This window comes from Cyanistes caeruleus, chromosome 4 (genome assembly GCF_971803275.1).
Source record: "Cyanistes caeruleus chromosome 4, bCyaCae1.hap1.1, whole genome shotgun sequence".
NCBI lineage: Eukaryota > Metazoa > Chordata > Aves > Passeriformes > Paridae > Cyanistes > Cyanistes caeruleus.
In genome coordinates, this window is record NC_141704.1 from 65,990,131 (window position 1) to 66,008,845 (window position 18,715).

Sequence of the window (18,715 nt, forward strand, 5' to 3'; positions counted from 1 at the left end):
AATACCTTGTGAGAATCAAGTGTTTTCTTATCATCTTTCACTGTTTCACTTGATGTCTGAATCTTCTAACTCCAACTCCTAGAACAGCATCAGTGGGGGAGAGAGACAATGAACACTCCTTCTGTTATTTGACTGACTGCAAGGTTTTGACATGTAGAGTATTAATAAAAATAATTTATTCTCACAGGGTTTTGTCAGAATAACAAGCTGGTAGCTTTAAATATGGTTAAGAAAATTTTATGTATGTTAGGAAAAAACAAACAAAAAGAAACATTTGCAGTAGTAGGACAAAACCATCATAAAAAAGGTATATAGCAGATATACATATTTATATTCATATATATATATCTCCAATTTCCCAAAGCATTGCTCTAAGAATTAGACAAAACTGGCTACAAAATTCAGATTTTTTAGGTTATTTATTGACTGTAAAGTGAATCCTGACTGACAATAAATATCACTGGGGAACATTAATTATTAAATATACATTGTCCAATCTTTAACAAATCAACTTTAGTAAGAACAGTTTTAAATCTAAAAATAAAAACAATTTCCAAGACACTTATTTTAAGTAATTGCACTAAGAAATAGTAAGACCTTATATATAGTTAAATGACTAGCAGCCAACTCACATCATCATAGTAAGAATAATATATATGTACTGCAATTTTAAGTGTTATGACTTCAAGAACTTGTAGTAATAACCAAGCATTACTTGCTAAATAACACAAAATTTGTCTGATTAAGTCTGTTTAAAAGAATATGCAATGGGAATAACTAAGAGCTGAAATTAATGGTGTTAGCTTGTAAAGACAGAAATTTACTTCTTACAAGTAGGAAAACATGCAATATATTCCTATACTTAACACATGTTCGTAGTACAGACATTCCTGTTAATAAATTTCAGGTTAAAATTGACAAATGTGACATGTTCTACTATATGGAATTTCTTCAAGTGACTGTTGTTCCATCGGACAACACAAACTAAAAAATGTCCTGCCTCTCAGAAATATTATTCTGTTTCTACTCTTTACTTTATTTTTTTATTTTTTTTTTTCACTTTTAGAAAAACACAGATTTTTTTTTTTTTAGTATTAGAAAAATATAGGACAAAAACAAGGCTTAAGTTTTAGATAGGGAAGAGAGAATAAGGAGATGCTTTATAAGCTGAAATATTTTTCTCTTAAAGCTATGGAGATGGACAACCATGTTCTGAAAAAAACTCCTTTAATTCATGACAGAGTATATTGGGAAGCATGGAGTGTTCAAAGTGTGGATTTTGAGTAAAAAGTAGAGTAATTGTGATACAGTGAGGCGCTGGAACAGAGTGGAGTGAAGATTTGAGGCCTTGAGGGCAATGAGAAAACTGTTTTCCTGCGAAGCTCACAGAGACAGATGAAGAGGACTCATGGCCCATACACACCTCAGAGTGATGTGAAATGGGAGGAGTGAACTCATGGCAGATTTCCGGGCAGCTGGCATCAAACAAATAGAAAACTATAACAGAAATATTTTTCTTGTGAGAAACTCCATAGATTAGCAGAAGAAGATTTCTGTTTCTATACAAACACTGATAAAGAGACTCTAGCAAGAATTGGGACTGTTTTAAACACCAAAGTTCCAAAGTCTTTTGTCTCTATCTTGTCATGTGAACAAGGGAATGCTGGGTAGTGCGGGATAAAAGGGTTTTCTGAAAGTTTATTCTGGTGTTCTTATTCTTGTAGTTTTGTGAATAAACTTTCTTTATTCCTTTTAAGTTTTAAGCCTGTTTTGCTCTTGCTCTAATCCATATCTCACAGCAAGAAATAAGTAAGTTTTCTAGTATTTTTTCAGTTACTGCTTTAAAACCACGACAACTGTGTTTTCACCATCACGTCAGATCAGCTCTTGGACTCACAGCTCACCGCAGACCTCGAAACAGGAGGCAAAGATCTGCACCACTTGGCCTTTCAGAACTTCTCACCCATCTATGACCTTTCTGGGGCCAGCTTCACAAAATGAGGGGGAAGCCATTCCAAAGAACACGACCAAGGAAATCACACAGCACTCGGGATTTGTTCCAGGCATCAAATTTTTAATGGATGATGTGAAGTAACACCGAAGCAATTCCTGTCCACAGAAAAAAAGATTTCAAATGGTTTTGTCTCAAGGACAATCACTGGAGGTTGAAAGTTTCTGGGGCTGAAAGTTACATGAGGTCCTCAACACTGAGCAATCAATATCCCCAGAGTCTAAACTGTGAAATTACTACCTGGGCAAGGAGAACATTTTCAGGATTTGCAACTCATCTCAAAGCCTCAGTAGAACTCAACCAGCAGAATTCCCCTGAGATGGCACTGTGCTCTGGAAGCCCTCAAATACTCACTAAAACAGACTTGACTTTCACTAGGACAGCTGCTCATGAAAATCTGGGGTAAAACCTATGGGAAGTGGCCATGTGCACGCATATTCCTTCTTCCCACAGCAGGCACAATCAAATCCTCCTTTGAATGGCCTCCAAGTTGAGCAGCACTCATTGGCACAGCCTCTTCTCCCACAGACAGGCCAGCGAGCAACACGGCAGCGCCAGCCAGGTGGGCAAGGACAAGAGAGAGCAGATGCCAACAAGGCTTGGAAGCTGGGCCAAGGGAGGTTTACGCTGGCCATTGGGAAGAACTTGTGCCCAGCGTGGGCCATCAGATACTGCAATGGCCTGACAGGGGCTGCTGGAGTCATCATTGTGGCACGGGTGCAAGGCAAGCCAGGCCGCAGCGCTCGGGCCCCGCTCTGCTGGCCATGCTTGCCGCCATGGCTCCCAGCTTGGACTCAACATTCTCTCAGGGCTCTCTGCAGCCAGGGCGTTCTGTGCTTCTGTGACATCACAGCCTCTGGGGACGGCACGCTGGCTGGCAACTGTCCCCAGCTGTTGCTGCGCCCCAGTGCCCAGGCACAGCTGCTCGCAGAGAGACGCCCAGAGCCTCGGTGCTGCTGGCAGAGCACTATGGCTGCTCACGGCTCCTCCGCGCTGCTGCAGCTTTACGTGCTGCTGCTCTTGGCTCATCCCCTCGACCCTGTGAGCAAACCTGAGCGCAGCACGGATGCCTCTCCTCTGCTTCTGGAGGATTGTCATCTGGACGAGTCGGACCCTGAGCGCATCCGGTGGGCGGCCAGGACATTCCTGCTCATCGACCTGCTCATCATAGGAATGGCCATGGGATGGTCGCTCGGAAAAAGAATTCAGAGACGCTGGCGAGAGGTGAGGAGGGGGGTGGGGGGTCAGGCAGGCGGGATGGGGCAGACCTTGAGGGCCTCTTGGGCACCCTTTGGCCAATGCCCTGCGGCAGAAGGGGCCTGAGCTCCTGGCTGGGGAATGCGGCCCAGGGGCTGAGCTCCATGGACAGCACCAAGCAGAGGCGGCAGAGCTCTGCCTGCTGCAGCCTCTTCCCCGGGCCAGCCCAGCCCAACTGGGCCCGAGTCTCTGTCTCCCAGGCCAAAGGCAGCCCCACAGGTGCCGGCCCCGCTCTGCCCCTCTGCCTCTTCCATGGGGATCCCTGTGCTTTGCCTTGCAGCGGAATCTCCAGAGCCCTTCGGGCCGTGCGGGGCCCCGCCGCCATCGAAGACAGGGCTGTCCCACGGAGCTGATGCAGCTGCTGATGGACAACCGCGACCTGATGCGGCTGCTCCTTCGCGACAGCCCTCAACCAACCACCAAGATGGCGGCAAAAGAGGGCAGTGACAGGAGACTCCGCACCTCCCCACAGCTCTGACCTCCAGCGTCGCGCTCCAGCTACAGAACCTTACGGGGAACGGGTGACCAGTGCCCAGCCCAGGCACTGCGACGTTCCCCACCTTACAAGTTAGCCACACCCCTGTTGTTGTTCGATTCCCCACCACGTTTCCCCCAAGAAGTTGACCTTTCCCTTAGTGTTCAGTTCTAAACAGTTGAAGCATCGAAGTTTCTTAGCCTTAAGATTCTTACCCCATAGTCTTCTAGTAACGTTGGATTGTAGATTTTAGAAGTAGTCAAGTGAATCAAGGAGTCAAAGTTCACGTTTTCTACACGTTGCTGTGTCATTTTCTTGAGGTTGCACCTGAGACCTGGGGACTCCTTGAGAGATGGCTTTGCATGGCAGCTCCAGACTGCCTGCAATGGAGAGCCCCAGTGCCCCAGCAGGCTTTGCAAGAGCACGGAGGGCAGCGGGAAAGAAGAAGGTGGCCAATATTCACCTGCCTCCAGCTTCCAAGGAAGCTTGCAGTCAAGCCCTGTCTGCCCTTTAGGGGGGACCCTAAAGGCCCCGGCAGGCATCACCATGGCCCCAGGACGGGGGGCTTGCAGCACTCTGGGGCACCAGGAAAGGAGCAGGATCATCCCTGGAAAGCTGTCTGGAGACAAATCCAGAGACGTCTCCCCTGGCATCCAGGCAAGGGCTGAATACAGGCAGGCAATTAGATCCACAGGCTGCCTGGGCTATGGCACCAATCAGTCCTGCTTCATAGATTTCGGGGGGCGGGGTTATACATATATATATATATATATATATATATATATATATATACACGCATATATGTATATATGTATCTACATCTGTATTTAGTTCTTTGTATTTATCCTGTTGACCCTCAAATAGGATTAGATTTCATTTTCCTACAAAACAAAACATCCGTTTTTTGATTTTTAGGAATCAACCATCTGTGCTCCCACTTTAAATCACTTCTCTCAAACTCATTCTGCATCTTGCTCCTTTCCAGCACCATCAAATACCTCTGTTAAAATACAGAGCATCAGTGGAAGGACGACAATCTTGTTACTTGCTGAAGAAAGTTAACTTGGATGACATACCTGCTTTTAAAAATCCAAGAGGAACAAAACCTACACATCAGCTTTAGAATTTCAAAAGCTGCTTCCTCAACTCTTCCACACCACTTTACTCTTTGGGGACATTCAGCAGCAATACCAAACAAGCACAGAAAAGAAATGGAAGAAGAAATGCAGATAGTCAGCAGCTGACCACCTACCAAAATACATTTTAAATGCAGCTCCAAGTTCTCCAAGAGCAAGTTTGAAGTGTAAATGGAGACACTCACACAAAATTACTACCAGGTGGTACTTTTGGCATTTCCTTGGGCTTTCCTCTTCATTTTTTTTTTATCTCTCACCTAAGGCAAGAGAAAAAACCCCAAACAAACACAACCTTTCAGGCAGAGAAAAGATGTGGTTGCTCTTGAAGAAAGCATTTCATTCTGCCTGGAGAAGAAGCTGCTGGGAAAAATATTAGCTTTTAGCAAAATGGCACTGTGCTGTTGCACTTGTTCTAGCACTGGGAGAAAGAACAGGCCCGTCTGTAAGGCTCCTGCAGCTCACCCTGGCTGAGGGTCATTGACCACTGAGCACTGCAGGCATCACTGGCAACAACGATGGTGGAAAATGGGGAGGGAGCAGGATAAATAAATGTTTGCCATTGCCTTAGCCAAAAAAACCCCAGACATCAAAAGCAACCCACCCTCAAAACAAAGCTATGAAAATAGTTTGCCTCTGAATTTAAAGAACTTCAATTAACTCTATGATGTCTGCTTTTGGTTCAGCATTCATCAATCTGAATTTGAATATGCACAGGGTAATGAAAGGTAACTGAAGCTTAAAAATCATGTCTATTGACTTGTGCATAGCCTATACTGAAGCACATTAAAAAGCAGCGTTTTGCTTGAAATCTGCACGGTATTAACTTCATTCAGTCTTACACTCACTAGGTAATTAAATACATGAAGAAATAGATTTTTTTTTTTTTTATTAAGAATGCATTATTAATTAGGAAGGCATGGCTTTAGTAGAGTCTGCTGATACCAACATTACTCAGCTAAGTTCAAAGTATGAACACAAGAACTTGATGACAGAAGCAATGTTCATCAGAGCCTCAACAAGAAAGTTGCAGTTCCAAGTTTTTCAGATGTCCTACACTTGCTAAGGCATCTCCAGAAAGAGGAGTCAACTGAAAATAGCACAGGAAATTTGAAACCCATTTCTCTTTTTGTCTTTTTTTCCTGAACTTTCTTGTGGGCAACAGAAAACTCCTAATATGTGGAATGCAATGTAGTTTTTATGCCAGAGTCATGAGTCATCCCCTCAGTTCCAACCTGATCCAATGCTCACTTGAATCTTGGAAAGGCTCAAATCAGCAAGATGAAATTTCAATTGTATTCATGAAAGGAGCTCTTTACTCTCCATTCCCCTCCCTCCCCCAAATACATCAGCACCAAGTGAGAAAGGCTCAATTTGAAAAATAATTATTACACAATTAAACTTGGACATAGCTAGTTTGCTACAAGTTCCAGCAGACAGACAAACGAGAGCAGAATCAGAGGTTATCAACCTCAATAGAAATTCCAGCTCATGCTTTCCCCAAAAGCCTCATTTAATTTATCCAGGATTAAAAAATAAAAGAGAAATGAAAAAAACCACATAAAAGCATTTCACATAGTATATAGTGAAATGCTATCGTTTCCACCTGAAATATTCATCATCATTATTATGTTTTTCCATAGTAAATTACAAAGTCTCCTGCACCCATCTTCCCAATATCTCATTCTAAGTGCTTGCTACTTTAATCCCTTAGGAAGCAAAAGGAGCCTCAGGTGTCTCTGGATCAACAGAAACTAAACAACACAGCTTGACAAAGTATATTAAATTGTCAATCAACTCAATAAAGAACTCCCACTCCAGAGATAGCTATCACCAGCTGATGAATTTGGCTAGGGCAGGTTTAGTGAAGAAAAACTAGGTCTTTATTACCAAATCAGTTAGGAGTTGTTCTACCGTACTGCCCGTAGGATGGGAGTATAAACACCATATTCTTCACAGCCTCATCCACAAAGAATTCCACCTTCAAATTAAGGCTGCTTTGGAGTTGGACCAAACCAATGAAAACTCACTCATCAAACACAGTGATGGCAGCATGCTCAGTCTTTGCAATACAAAACTGGCAACTAACAGCACATTCCTGATCACATCTCCAAGGCTGAGTGTACAGAACTGCAGTGGTGGCCAGGCCCTCGCTGACTGCCAAACCTCCAGCCATCATCCCTTCCTCTCACAGCGACAGGGCAAAAAATAACAACAGCAGAAACTGGAAAGCTTAAGCTAAAACCACAAAGGTCATTGATGAAACAGACTGGAGTGCTTTAGAAACTAGCACGCAGACTTAGCTGAAAACAAATCTTATTGATCACCAATTACAATGAATACTTAATTCTGTTATTCTGCATTATTATTAGACAGTCAGAGGCAGCCAAGCTGACCTCAAGCATGCTGAAGCATCGGGGCCAGGCAGTGCACATCTTCCCAGGAGCTGATTTACCCATCGTTCTCAAGTCAATTCACCTGCACACAGCCCCACCGTACAACTGCTAGGCTGCAAAATAAAAAAATAGCTCTGCTTAAGAGTCAAACCCCAGGACATAGACCATATGAAAGGAAGAATGAAACCTGCAGCATTTGGTTGACCTTCAATGCCCTGAGAAGATGACAAATTCCCCAAGATGAACAAGTGCCCAAAATACAAAGCAAAGGACTGACTTTTAGGGATCAAATGTTAAATAGGCCTGCGAAATTGGAGTTGTTAGGTTGCACATGAAAGAAGGGAAAAAAGAAAAAACCACCCCAACCCTCAACTGCAATTTTACATCCCTCTTGGAAAATTTGCTTTAATAAGAGAGAGGAATGGATACAACCTTCCCCTCACCTGGAGATTTTAATCAATTCAAGCCATTTCAAATCTGGCAAGAAAGCCCTACCACAGTCCCCATCAAACAACATTGCCTTTCATTTTTGCTTCTCATGACTACTTCAGAGCAGTCTAAATAACAGCAAAGAAGGAAATTCAAGTTGCAATTCAAACACTAAGCTCTGGAATCCCATATTGCCTTCAAACAACTGCATGAAACACTAACTTCATGCTCTATGCTCTCCAATACATAGAAGCCATTTATTTGCATAGCCTTTGGCTGCTAAAGATGGAACCTGCATTTCTAGGAGCAGATGGGCCTGATTCTCACCTTCCCCCGACACACATGAGCAGTGTGGGCCCTGCCTTTCTGGGCACCTCACACTTACTTGATTCAAACTCTTGACTTTGCTCTCTGGAACACTGCCCTTCCTGAATCCAGCCCAAGCTACGAAGCAGCCACACACCTGCTGAAGTTGCCATTCTTGACATCTGCCTCTCCCCATCAGGATGCCTTGCAAAAACTATTAGGATCCAATGCTGCCCGTGTCTGCTGCAAGGAGGAGCTCTCTGGCTTTTTTACTCCTATCTTTAGAACATTCTCTTTCTAAGGTCATGACAGCTGGGGACAAATACAGAGCAACACCTTGAAGCATTAACAAACAGAAGCAACAGAAAACAGAAGCTGCTGCATTTCCTGTGGCCATTTGAGGGTGAAACTGCAAGTGTGAAAATATTGCAGTTCTGTCATTCAGGAAGAAGCACACGTTCCAAAGGAAATCCATTCAAAGCAGATTATACAGCATAGATTTGTTATCCATTTGAAGTTATTAACTGGAAGCCAAAGAAAGATTTCTTTGGTAGCCTCACAGGTTTATCTTCAGCATTTATAATGGAACAGTTACTCTGCTTTAAATTTAAGTGTTTCTTTCCCCCAACAGTCTCATCTACCTCCTCACCAAGCTGATACGGAATAGAGGAGCACAGATCGTGTGAGGAACAGATTTGGAATTACATAAATGGACTTACCATGTGGCTACAACTGATATTTCCAGCTCTGTGGCCTAAGAGCATCCATCCAATGTCCTGCCAGTCCAGCACTTCCTGATGGTATTTGAAGCCACTGCTTCCACACAAGTTAGAACAATGCACTTCTCCTTTGAGGTCATCTGGCTGCTCCAAGTGCAACAATGGAGCCACCAAGTTCCACTTGCAAGGTCAGCATTACAAATTTAAAACCTTCCTGTTACAAAAGGTAAAGGCTCTCCAATCCTGCTGGAAACAAGAGCTTTGAAGAAACCTAACTCTTCCAACTTCAGCTTGCTTCCAACTTGAACGGTATCAGCTTTTTTAGATAATAAAGGATTGTCTGTAGATTACTGTGGATTAAAATTAGAACTGCAGACCTGACTATTAGTCTCAAGTTTGCTGGTGTGAGGAAGGTGATGGTCCTTCTTATCCATCCCTGGAATCACCATCATGCACTGTCTTCACTATCTCCAAGAGGTATTTTTTTTTTCAACGTGGATAAACTATTTTAGGAAGTTTGGAACAGGGAGAATGGCTGCCTTCCATACAAATCAAACAGGTTCCATTTCCAAGTGATTACAATTGTATCAAAGTCTTCAGGCCCAAATAGGTGTAGCCTCTGTGAAATACAGAAGCCCTTATGAAAGGCTCACTCAGAAGGTGTGAATAGAATAAAAAAGAAATTCATTATAAAAAAATGAGGAAGGAAAAAGCCTTCATTCCCAGCACTGCAGAATTCCAGCCAAGTAAAATCTCACTCACTTTACAATGAAAGGAAAATATTTGAGTGGTGGTGGCAGGGACAAGGCGAGGATATACAGTGCCAGGGAGGATTCTGCACTTAGAGATGCTGAGTATCCAGCCAAGAGACAGAAATTCAATTGCCAAGGCATTTGAATGAAGTCAATTAAGTCACATCACCTTTTCTATTTCAGTGTTTCCATCTGACAAGAAAGCAAAGGCGGGCAGCAGAAAGCAGGTGAGCTGCTGCACTCAGGGGTAGGGATCAAATGAACTATGCTGGTTCCATATGCACTATGGGAAAAGCAGGCAGAAGAGAGGAAGAGCTCTAAAATTAAGATGGAATTTTAACCTCTTCCTTCTCTGTTGACACTGACTGTAGGCATGTCTAACAGCTTTTCAGACAATTGTGTTTGATTTTGTTCCACAAACCTTACCTAGATCCACATTCATTAGCTGACTCTCTGCTGCCATCAAAATTGAGGGAAGGAACACCTTTTAGCACTGCTTAGAAACAGAGGAGATCAAACTAAACTCTGCAGCTCCAATGAGCGAAGGAATTATGTCCTATCCACCTTCATGAAGCCGCAAAGACCAAAATCTCTTGAGAGCGTGCCATTTCCTTTCAGCCTTGTGCACTGAGCCTTCAGCTCATCACGGATCAAAAGATGCTGCACTAAATTACAAGAAAAATGACTGCATTCTGTTTAGTTGCAATCCTGGTAGTCATAACAAATCTTGTGTGCATCAGATGGCCTCCAGAAAAATCACATGCAACAGCAACACCATCCTCAGATGCTCTCCCAGTACCTTAACTAATCATTGCTCCGTCACTGGACAAGACTTGTCCCCACCCTTCACACCTACAGCAACAAACCTACAAATCTTCCAAACATTTCTTCAATTCCACACCCCTCCGGAACATTCCCGCTTAAAACCGCACAGCTGCCCACGGGACAAAGGTCCAGTGTTACAAGCTGCTGCTCTCCCTCCACACAAGCCCCTTGCACATCTTGCACTGCTGCTCTGAAACTGCACAATTTGTCAGCAGCACCATTAGACTCAGAATTGGGAAACAATTCCTTCTGCTGGGTTAAGTTGGAAACAGTTCAGGCTACAGGAGTTCTTTATTATTCACCCTCATGGAATGCCCCTGCCCTTCAGAGCTCAAGCACTCCTGTGCAGAGCATCTCATGGAGCCAAAGAGAAAGGACTGCTGTCCCAAAAGAAGAGTCTGGGAGGAACTCCCAGTGTCCTTCATGCCTTGAGAAAGCTAAGGAGCAGTCACTGATGGCCTAAAGGGTACAAATTCAGTTCAGATGACAAATTTTCCAGGGTGATCCCCCTCCTCTTTATCTTCTAACACAACTACAAACAAACCAAATGATAGATTTCACAAGGAATAAGGGATGTTTAAAAGCAAATCTCTAAACTAAGCCTGGCATGCTCACCCAGGAGTTCAACACAGCAAGGCAGGCACTCTGCACTACCTAGTTCATGGCAAGAGATTTCTAAACTCTACCAAATGAAGTGAAGAAATGAAACAGAGAGCAATAGAACCGTATTTTAATTCATTTCAAGGCATGGAATAACACAGAATCTTTTCCATGAAGCTAGGGCATTTTTCTCCCTTATCTAGTGCCCAAGTAAGATTAGAAATTGGGAAAAAAACCACTGAAACTGCAAATGCATTTTGCCCCCAGCTAGAAACAAAAGGTAATTATTTGAAAACTAGAAAAAACTCCAAGAGGAAACGTAAAACATTATGGAATATGTATTATTTTTATCACCCAGAATTCCCCATGTTAAAGGCACAGAGAAAACCATCATTCAGAAGTGGGAAAACAGAGGGACTGTACAAGTGAAATGGAGTTCTGACAAATGATGCTGTGTAGAATATGGGTTCCCAAACCAACAGAACAAAGGCACCCCGACAGCAGCAGCCTCAGAGATTGTACATTGCAGCTGAAGCACGGGGGTTTCTGTAGATTCACCTTGTAAACTGGCACACTTACTTGCCAAGGCTGCTGAACTTCTTTCACCTTAAACCACAAAACCTCCCAGTCCTTCCACAGCAATCACTCCATCAAATCAAGACAGACCAAAACATGTTCTTTGCGCTGTTCACAATAAGATGAAGTTATGTGCCCAAGAGATACCATTTGAAGTCAGAAGGAACAAGCCAGCAGGTGTAGAAAACTGGTATTTGAAGAAGTGACAAAAAGACAGCAAACTGAAGCCCATGCTTAATACAAAACCCCATGATTAATAGAACACAAATGCAGATGGATATGATAAGCTTGCACTGTCAAAGCTAAAATCATTTCTAACAAAAATCACCACATTTCCAAGAATTCAGTACCACTTGTGGTGGCCACTCCTGATCTCTACATAATATGTCAGCAGTTCAATTGGCAAGAATCTCTTTATCTAGATCCAAGCAGGGAAGAAGTCAAGGTCCCAGTGATATGCAATTCTGTAGCTTCATTAGAAACCTTTCATCCTGCAATAGTTGAAATCCAAGCGAGAAAAGAACCTGTTTGGACACCAACTATCCTTAGCAGCAACGTTTTGCAGCACGCAATTTGAAAAGGTTAACCTGCCAGGCAATAATACAGACAAGAAAAATGAAAAGGAGGGCAAGGAGAATCATCTGCTGCTGAAACTGCTCTTCTACAAAAACAAAGTGATATGAAGATTCAGCCCGTGAAGAACACATTCCTCAACCAGGAGAGAAAAACACAATTCTTAAAAATCTCCTCTGTCGTTCTGATTGGGAACGGTGGGAAAGAACGACACGGACTCTCAAGGGAGTCACAACAGGAGAATCTTCTCTACTTTATTACTCTAGGCTTGTCTAATAGACAGATACGTGGAAAGTACAGAAAGGAAACTCTTATTGCTTAGTAAAGTGCTACATCACCATCATTGGTCAGCGGGGCTCACCACCCCCCTGACTTTCTCCTGCAAGGAAAACAAGAGGACAGACAAACAGCACCTGGCAGTTGTTTTCTGTCTCTGAGGATTGTTTTGAAATCCTCCTATGAATTCCCAGGCTAGCTTCTCGGGCAGGACTGATAGGCCATGGGGCCTGCAGTTTCTGCAGCTCTCTGCAGCCTGCTCCAAAGCTAGCATCCATACTCTCCACTACATAAGAAATAGAAAACTGACTACAAATCACGTGTTCACTACTTGTTGCTTGTTCACTACTCAGACATCAGAATTACTACCACAATACTAGAAGAACAATCCAAGAAACATATTCCAGGGATGCATTTTAATTCATTTGCTGCTGCCAGCCGTGCTGTGCTTTGCTTCTATCCATCCACCCTGCTGCAAAAAGGTTCAATTGTGTTTTCACCATCACTTCAAATCAGCTCTTGGACTCACAGCTCACCACAGACCTCGAAACAGGAGGCAAAGATCTGCACCACTTGACCCTTCAGAACTTCTCACCCATCTATGACCTTTCTGGGGCCAGCTTCAGAAAATGGGGGGGAAGCCATTCCAAGGAACACGACCAAGGAAATCACACAGCACTCGGGACTTGTTCCAGGCATCAAATTTTTAATGGATGATGTGAAGTAACACCGAAGCAATTCCTGTCCACAGAAAAAAAGATTTCAAATGGTTTTGTCTCAAGGACAATCACTGGAGGTTGAAAGTTTCTGGGGCTGAAAGTTACATGAGGTCCTCAACACTGAGCAATCAATATCCCCACAGTCTAAACTGTGAAATTACTACCTGGGCAAGGAGAACATTTTCAGGATTTGCAACTCATCTCAAAGCCTCAGTAGAACTCAACCAGCAGAATTCCCCTGAGATGGCACTGTGCTCTGGAAGCCCTCAAATACTCACTAAAACAGACTTGACTTTCACTAGGACAGCTGCTCATGAAAATCTGGGGTAAAACCTATGGGAAGTGGCCATGTGCACGCATATTCCTTCTTCCCACAGCAGGCACAATCAAATCCTCCTTTGAATGGCCTCCAAGTTGAGCAGCACTCATTGGCACAGCCTCTTCTCCCACAGACAGGCCAGCGAGCAACACGGCAGCGCCAGCCAGGTGGGCAAGGACAAGAGAGAGCAGATGCCAACAAGGCTTGGAAGCTGGGCCAAGGGAGGTTTACGCTGGCCATTGGGAAGAACTTGTGCCCAGCGTGGGCCATCAGATACTGCAATGGCCTGACAGGGGCTGCTGGAGTCATCATTGTGGCACGGGTGCAAGGCAAGCCAGGCCGCAGCGCTCGGGCCCCGCTCTGCTGGCCATGCTTGCCGCCATGGCTCCCAGCTTGGACTCAACATTCTCTCAGGGCTCTCTGCAGCCAGGGCGTTCTGTGCTTCTGTGACATCACAGCCTCTGGGGACGGCACGCTGGCTGGCAACTGTCCCCAGCTGTTGCTGCGCCCCAGTGCCCAGGCACAGCTGCTCGCAGAGAGACGCCCAGAGCCTCGGTGCTGCTGGCAGAGCACTATGGCTGCTCACGGCTCCTCCGCGCTGCTGCAGCTTTACGTGCTGCTGCTCTTGGCCCATCCCCTCGACCCTGTGAGCAAACCCGAGAGGAGCACGGGTGCCTCTCCTCTGGTTCCGGAGGATTTCGACCTGGAGGAGAAGGACTCTGCGCTCCTCTGGTGGGCGTCCAGGACACTCCTGCTCATTGACATGCTCCTCATAGGAATGGCCATGGGATGGGCCCTTGGAAGAAGATTTCAGAGACGCTGGGGAGAGGTGAGGCAGGGGGTGGGGGGTCAGGGGCAGGTGGGATGGGGCAGACCTTGAGGGCCTCTTGGGCACCCTTTGGCCAATGCCCTGCGGCAGAAGGGGCCTGAGCTCCTGGCTGGGGAATGTGGCCCAGGGGCTGAGCTCCATGGACAGCACCAAGCAGAGGCGGCAGAGCTCTGCCTGCTGCAGCCTCTTCCCCGGGCCAGCCCAGCCCAACTGGGCCCGAGTCTCTGTCTCCCAGGCCAAAGGCAGCCCCACAGGTGCCAGCCCCGCTCTGCCTCTCTGCCTCTTCCATGGGGATCCCTGTGCTTTGCCTTGCAGCGGAATCTCCAGAGCCCTTCGGGCCGTGCGGGGCCCCGCCGCCATCGAAGACTCGGCTGTCCCACCAAGTTGATGCAGCTGCTCAGGCAAAACCGTGACCTGATGCGGCTGCACCTTCGCTACAGCTCTCAGCCGAGGAGGCCAACCACCAAGACGGCAGCAAAAGAGGGCAGTGACAGGAGACTCCGCACCTCCCCACAGCTCTGACCTCCAGCGTCGCGCTCCATCTAAAGAACCTTACGGGGAACGGGTGACCAGTGCCCAGCCCAGGCACTGCGACGTTCCCCACCTTACAAGTTAGCCACACCCCTGTTGTTGTTCGATTCCCCACCACGTTTCCCCCAAGAAGTTGACCTTTCCCTTAGTGTTCAGTTCTAAACAGTTGAAGCATTGAAGTTTCTTAGCCTTAAGATTCTTACCCCATAGTCTTCTAGTAACGTTGGATTGTAGATTTTAGAAGTAGTCAAGTGAATAAAGTTCACGTTTTCTACACGTTGCTGTGTCATTTTCTTGAGGTTGCACCTGAGACCTGGGGACTCCTTGAGAGATGGCTTTGCATGGCAGCTCCAGACTGCCTGCAATGGAGAGCCCCAGTGCCCCAGCAGGCTTTGCAAGAGCACGGAGGGCAGCGGGAAAGAAGAAGGTGGCCAATATTCACCTGCCTCCACCTTCCAAGGAAGCTTGCAGTCAAACCCTGTCTGCCCTTTAGGGGGGACACTAAAGGCCCCGGCAGGCATCACCATGGCCCCAGGACGGGGGGCTTGCAGCACTCTGGGGCACCAGGAAAGGAGCAGGATCATCCCTGGAAAGCTGTCTGGAGACAAATCCAGAGACGTCTCCCCTGGCATCCAGGCAAGGGCTGAATACAGGCAGGCAATTAGATCCACAGGCTGCCTGGGCTATGGCACCAATCAGTCCTGCTTCATAGATTTCGGGGGGCGGGGTTATACATATATATATATATATATATATATATATATATATATACGCATATATGTATATATGTATCTACATCTGTATTTAGTTCTTTGTATTTATCCTGTTGACCCTCAAATAGGATTAGATTTCATTTTCCTACAAAACAAAACATCCGTTTTTTGATTTTTAGGAATCAACCATCTGTGCTCCCACTTTAAATCACTTCTCTCAAACTCATTCTGCATCTTGCTCCTTTCCAGCACCATCAAATACCTCTGTTAAAATACAGAGCATCAGTGGAAGGACGACAATCTTGTTACTTGCTGAAGAAAGTTAACTTGGATGACATACCTGCTTTTAAAAATCCAAGAGGAACAAAACCTACACATCAGCTTTAGAATTTCAAAAGCTGCTTCCTCAACTCTTCCACACCACTTTACTCTTTGGGGACATTCAGCAGCAATACCAAACAAGCACAGAAAAGAAATGGAAGAAGAAATGCAGATAGTCAGCAGCTGACCACCTACCAAAATACATTTTAAATGCAGCTCCAAGTTCTCCAAGAGCAAGTTTGAAGTGTAAATGGAGACACTCACACAAAATTACTACCAGGTGGTACTTTTGGCATTTCCTTGGGCTTTCCTCTTCATTTTTTTTTTATCTCTCACCTAAAGCAAGAGAAAAAACCCCAAACAAACACAACCTTTCAGGCAGAGAAAAGATGTGGTTGCTCTTGAAGAAAGCATTTCATTCTGCCTGGAGAAGAAGCTGCTGGGAAAAATATTAGCTTTTAGCAAAATGGCACTGTGCTGTTGCACTTGTTCTAGCACTGGGAGAAAGAACAGGCCCGTCTGTAAGGCTCCTGCAGCTCACCCTGGCTGAGGGTCATTGACCACTGAGCACTGCAGGCATCACTGGCAACAACGATGGTGGAAAATGGGGAGGGAGCAGGATAAATAAATGTTTGCCATTGCCTTAGCCAAAAAAACCCCAGACATCAAAAGCAACCCACCCTCAAAACAAAGCTATGAAAATAGTTTGCCTCTGAATTTAAAGAACTTCAATTAACTCTATGATGTCTGCTTTTGGTTCAGCATTCATCAATCTGAATTTGAATATGCACAGGGTAATGAAAGGTAACTGAAGCTTAAAAATCATGTCTATTGACTTGTGCATAGCCTATACTGAAGCACATTAAAAAGCAGCGTTTTGCTTGAAATCTGCACGGTATTAACTTCATTCAGTCTTACACTCACTAGGTAATTAAATACATGAAGAAATAGATTTTTTTTTTTTTTATTAAGAATGCATTATTAATTAGGAAGGCATGGCTTTAGTAGAGTCTGCTGATACCAACATTACTCAGCTAAGTTCAAAGTATGAACACAAGAACTTGATGACAGAAGCAATGTTCATCAGAGCCTCAACAAGAAAGTTGCAGTTCCAAGTTTTTCAGATGTCCTACACTTGCTAAGGCACCTCCAGAAAGAGGAGTCAACTGAAAATAGCACAGGAAATTTGAAACCCATTTCTATATTTTTCTTTTTTTTCCTGAACTTTCTTGTGGGCAACAGAAAACTCCCAATATGTGGAATGCAATGTAGTTTTTATGCCAGAGTCATGAGTCATCCCCTCAGTTCCAACCTGATCCAATGCTCACTTGAATCTTGGAAAGGCTCAAATCAGCAAGATGAAATTAAAATTGTATTCATGAAAGGAGCTCTTTACTCTCCATTCCCCTCCCTCCCCCAAATACATCAGCACCAAGTGAGAAAGGCTCGATTTGAAAGATAATTATTACACAATTAAACTTGGACATAGCTAGTTTGCTACAAGTTCCAGCAGACAGACAAACAAGAGCAGAATCAGAGGTTATCAACCTCAATAGAAATTCCAGCTCATGCTTTCCCCAAAAGCCTCATTTAATTTATCCAGGATTAAAAAATAAAAGAGAAATGAAAAAAAATCACATAAAAGCATTTCACATAGTATATAGTGAAATACTATCATTTCCACCTGAAATATTCATCATCATTATTATGTTTTTCCATACTAAATTACAAAGTCTCCTGCACCCATCTTCCCAATATCTCATTCTAAGTGCTTGCTACTTTAATCCCTTAGGAAGCAAAAGGAGCCTCAGGTGTCTCTGGATCAACAGAAACTAAACAACACAGCTTGACAAAGTATATTAAATTGTCAATCAACTCAATAAAGAACTCCCACTCCAGAGATAGCTATCACCAGCTGATGAATTTGGCTAGGGCAGGTTTAGTGAAGAAAAACTAGGTCTTTATTACCAAATCAGTTAGGAGTTGTTCTACCGTACTGCCCGTAGGATGGGAGTATAAACACCATATTCTTCACAGCCTCATCCACAAAGAATTCCACCTTCAAATTAAGGCTGCTTTGGAGTCGGACCAAACCAATGAAAACTCACTCATCAAACACAGTGATGGCAGCATGCTCAGTCTTTGCAATACAAAACTGGCAACTAACAGCACATTCCTGATCACATCTCCAAGGCTGAGTGTACAGAACTGCAGTGGTGGCCAGGCCCTCGCTGACTGCCAAACCTCCAGCCATCATCCCTTCCTCTCACAGCGACAGGGCAGAAAATAACAACAGCAGAAACTAGATTTTTAGCTTAAGCTAAAACCACAAAGGTCATTGATGAAACAGACTGGAGTGCTTTAGAAACTAGCACGCAGACTTAGCTGAAAACAAATCTTATTGATCACCAATTACAATGAATACTTAATTCTGTTATTCTGCATTATTATTAGACAGTCAGAGACAGCCAAGCTGACCTCAAGCATGCTGAAGCATCGGGGCCAGGCAGTGCACATCTTCCCAGGAGCTGATTTACCCATCGTTCTCAAATCAATTCACCTGCACACAGCCCCACCGTACAACTGCTAGGCTGCAAAATAAAAAAATAGCTCTGCTTAAGAGTCAAACCCCAGGACATAGACCATATGAAAGGAAGAATGAAACCTGCAGCATTTGGTTGACCTTCAATGCCCTGAGAAGATGACAAATTCCCCAAGATGAACAAGTGCCCAAAATACAAAGCAAAGGACTGACTTTTAGGGATCAAATGTTAAATAGGCCTGTGAAATTGGAGTTGTTAGGTTGCACATGAAAGAAGGGAAAAAAGAAAAAACCACCCCAACCCTCAACTGCAATTTTACATCCCTCTTGGAAAATTTGCTTTAATAAGAGAGAGGAATGGATACAATCTTCCCCTCACCTGGAGATTTTAATCAATTCAAGCCATTTCAAAT

At 44.4% G+C, this 18,715-nt stretch overlaps 1 protein-coding gene across 4 annotated transcripts in view; it reads left to right on the forward strand.

Annotated features, from left to right (window-relative positions):
* Positions 1-1,037: 1,037 nt before the first annotated feature.
* Positions 1,038-18,715, forward strand: part of LOC147653727 (uncharacterized) — a 405,650-nt gene continuing 387,972 nt past the window's right edge. Inside the window, exons 1-5 of one of the 4 annotated variants that reach the window (XM_086885301.1) lie at positions 1,038-3,235; positions 3,549-3,835; positions 4,064-4,400; positions 4,659-5,080; positions 6,591-6,609. In XM_086885301.1, coding sequence (XP_086741427.1) covers positions 2,423-3,235; positions 3,549-3,746 — 1,011 coding nt within the window. In that variant the 5' untranslated portion in view covers positions 1,038-2,422 and the 3' untranslated portion in view covers positions 3,747-3,835; positions 4,064-4,400; positions 4,659-5,080; positions 6,591-6,609. Of the gene's footprint in view, positions 3,236-3,548; positions 4,401-4,658; positions 5,997-6,590; positions 6,610-18,715 lie in introns of those variants that run through there. The other 3 variants (XM_086885300.1, XM_086885298.1, XM_086885297.1) reach the window with 3 other exon arrangements.